General features: G+C 43.5%; 1 protein-coding gene across 2 annotated transcripts; it reads left to right on the plus strand.

Moving 5' to 3' along the window:
- Positions 1 to 367: 367 nt before the first annotated feature.
- On the plus strand, positions 368 to 1,724 carry gsx1 (GS homeobox 1). 2 transcript variants are annotated; one of them, XM_085999928.1, is made up of 2 exons: positions 368 to 759; positions 1,379 to 1,724. In XM_085999928.1, the coding sequence occupies exons 1-2, from the start codon at positions 368 to 370 to the stop codon at positions 1,722 to 1,724; spliced, it is 738 nt and encodes a 245-aa protein (XP_085856054.1). The 2 variants fall into 2 exon arrangements, with proteins under 2 accessions (XP_085856054.1, XP_085856053.1); XM_085999927.1 differs by having other exon boundaries at positions 368 to 755; positions 1,369 to 1,724.
- The last annotated feature ends 1,094 nt before the right edge of the window (positions 1,725 to 2,818 follow it).

Genomic DNA, 2,818 nt, shown 5'->3' on the forward strand with positions numbered 1-2,818 from the left:
AAACGAAATAGATAATGGGACACTAAAAGCCAGAAAGAGAAAGCGGGTGCAGGAGCGAGGGGATGAAGGAAGGCAGAGAGCGTGTGGGTGGGGTTGAGAAGAATAAGAGAACATTATGCAGTTCATTTAGTTAACAAGTGAAATAAAAGCGAAGCGTGCAGAGTGAATCCAAACCGAAAAGCCACAAAAAGCCTATTGAGATCCACTCTGCCGCTAGTGGCGTAACCATCACATGGCAGCCGCAATCCCGAAGTATTTAAGGACCCAGCTCCGCACTTTCAGCACCACAGATAACTCCAACAACTTGGCTATCGTCTCCTTTCAGTCATATCACAACTACATCAGACAGGAAAGAACTTTGTCGAAAATGCCCAGGTCGTTCCTTGTGGATTCGCTCATTGTGAGAGACGCGAACGAGAAAGCATCCCCTGGGGTGTTTGAGAGTAACACACCTTTACTGCCTTACGCGGTACATCCGTCTCATTCTCTGTCTCTTTCTGCGGGATCATGCCATTCTCGGAAATCAGGGCTGCTCTGCGTGTGTCCCTTGTGTGTTACAGCCTCTCAGCTCCATCCCGCCCCACCTGGCATCCCTTTTCTCAAAGCGCAGTTCCCCAGCTTCAACCCACAGTACTGTCACTCAGCGCTGAGCAGACATCACAGAGCCAGCGCAGTCACCGTGGACCATGGGCCCAACATCTACTCAGCAGCGTATCCCATGACAGACCCGAGACAGTTTCACTGTCTTTCCCTTGGTGAGTACACAGAAAACCTTAATCGATGGTCTCCAGGTCCCGTATTAGTTGCAGTTAGTCATTGCTTTACTGTAATTCAAAGTTGGACTGATTTAAAGTTTGGAAGCATTTTGATGCCAGTGCAAGACAAAATTCCTATCTTGACCTGCCAGTCTAAACACTGTAACAGAAAACTCTCAAAGCGGTAAACTGGGTTGAATGTGCGTACGATTTCAATGTGTATGTTTGCTGTCCCTTTACAGTTCATTTAATATTACATTAATACTTATTCTCGAATACAATTGCTAAGTATAAATGTTTTTCAAGCTAAATTGAAATGTTTATGATACTTAATCTACACGTATGTAACATGCATAAATAATTTCCGAAACCCAAGCGTTCTCCTAGCTACAAGGTGCATGGTGCAATTTTGCTGTATCGTATTTGTATATTTAGTAAAAGAGCGAACGCACAATTCAAGGTGCTTCATTGTAGAATCCCTCTATTTGTGCAGACGGAGTTTGACTAACCAGTTTCATTAATATCCAATAGCAAAGTTACCATCTGAAAGTATTTATTTTTCGAAAAGCGTTACAATCTGCTGTTTCTTATACATTTGATTGTTGTTTTCCAGCTTCCGAGAGTAGCTCCAGCCAGCTGCAGAGCAGTAAGAGGATGCGCACGGCCTTCACCAGCACTCAACTGCTCGAGCTGGAGCGAGAATTCGCCTCCAACATGTACCTGTCCCGTCTCCGCAGGATCGAAATCGCCACCTACCTGAACCTGTCCGAGAAACAGGTGAAGATCTGGTTTCAGAACCGTCGGGTCAAGCACAAAAAGGAAGGCAAAAGCGGCAGCGCGCAGCGCGCTCCTCCCAACTGCAAGTGCAGCTCTCTGACATCGGCCAAGTGCACCGGGGAAGAGGAGGAGATGCCCATGTCCCCTTCATCATCGGGCAAAGACGACAGAGACTTGTCAGTCACTCCTTGAAAATAAAACTATCCAACGCAATGCAGCCGCGAGTTATCGGGCTATCCTTGCCTTTCTATTTCGTCATTTTAAAAAAATACAAGACTTTTAATATGTTTTTTTAAACAAATATGTAAATAAAGCTCTAGTGGAAAAAGATTATTCAGATCCGAGTTTCTCAAGCGATTCCACCAAGGACACTATAAATTACGACCTGTCCGATCACTAACATTGCGACATGTAATTAAGTGTATAAATTGACATTTTCTGATCGTGACTTTTTTAAAAAAAAAGAAAGGTATGGTCCTGTATTTGGTTGGTTTGTATGTATTTCATGATATTTATTTATTTATTTATGACAAATAAAGATTTTTTTTCCTAGACATTTGGGTCTTGGCGCCTTATGATTTATTCTGAAAGTGAGTAAATTTGAAATCTGACAACTCTCCTGCCTACTCCCACACACACACACACACACAGGGCACAATGACATTCCTAAAGTGATATAAATAGTGTTTGATAAATAGTCCAACAGGTGCCTCGGTTAAATACCAAATGCCTATAAAATCTACAGAAGACATTTTGGGAACCTATGAAAATGATATATTGTTTATTTGCATAACTGTACGCTGATGAAATACACGGACCCAGGTGTTTACAGTCCGAACAATGACAAAAAGGCGACAACCAAAACCTTCTAGATCATGCTACGTTAGAAACAAAGGGTTTAGTTCTTGCAGATAACTATTACACGCTTCCTAACGTTAATACAAGGTGTGGAAGAGGAGTCGTTCTGCCGCCTTTGTTTATTGCTTCTCTGAACACCGAGAGGCACCGAGTAACCAGTCGTCCATCGAGCCCTGTCCCAGCACATTGTAAGCAGTGAGCATTTGATCCTAAAGGTAAAACTCACTCAACTGTTCAGTTTCGGTGGACAGCCGTATCAGTTGTCATTCATTACTTTTGAGTAAGTTCCAGGTCGTTAACGGCAATTGGATTGCGCGCTGCCGTTTGCTTCAGGTAAGGAGGTGGGTGCAACCGTGTGTGTCGGCACAACACCTGGGTCTGCTCCAAATGCACACATCTATCCATTGCCTTGAAATAGTTTTACATGC

The sequence above is a fragment of the Somniosus microcephalus genome, chromosome 10 (genome assembly GCF_052327205.1).
Source record: "Somniosus microcephalus isolate GS21.2 chromosome 10, FLI_Smic_1.0, whole genome shotgun sequence".
In the NCBI taxonomy this organism is placed as follows: domain Eukaryota; kingdom Metazoa; phylum Chordata; class Chondrichthyes; order Squaliformes; family Somniosidae; genus Somniosus; species Somniosus microcephalus.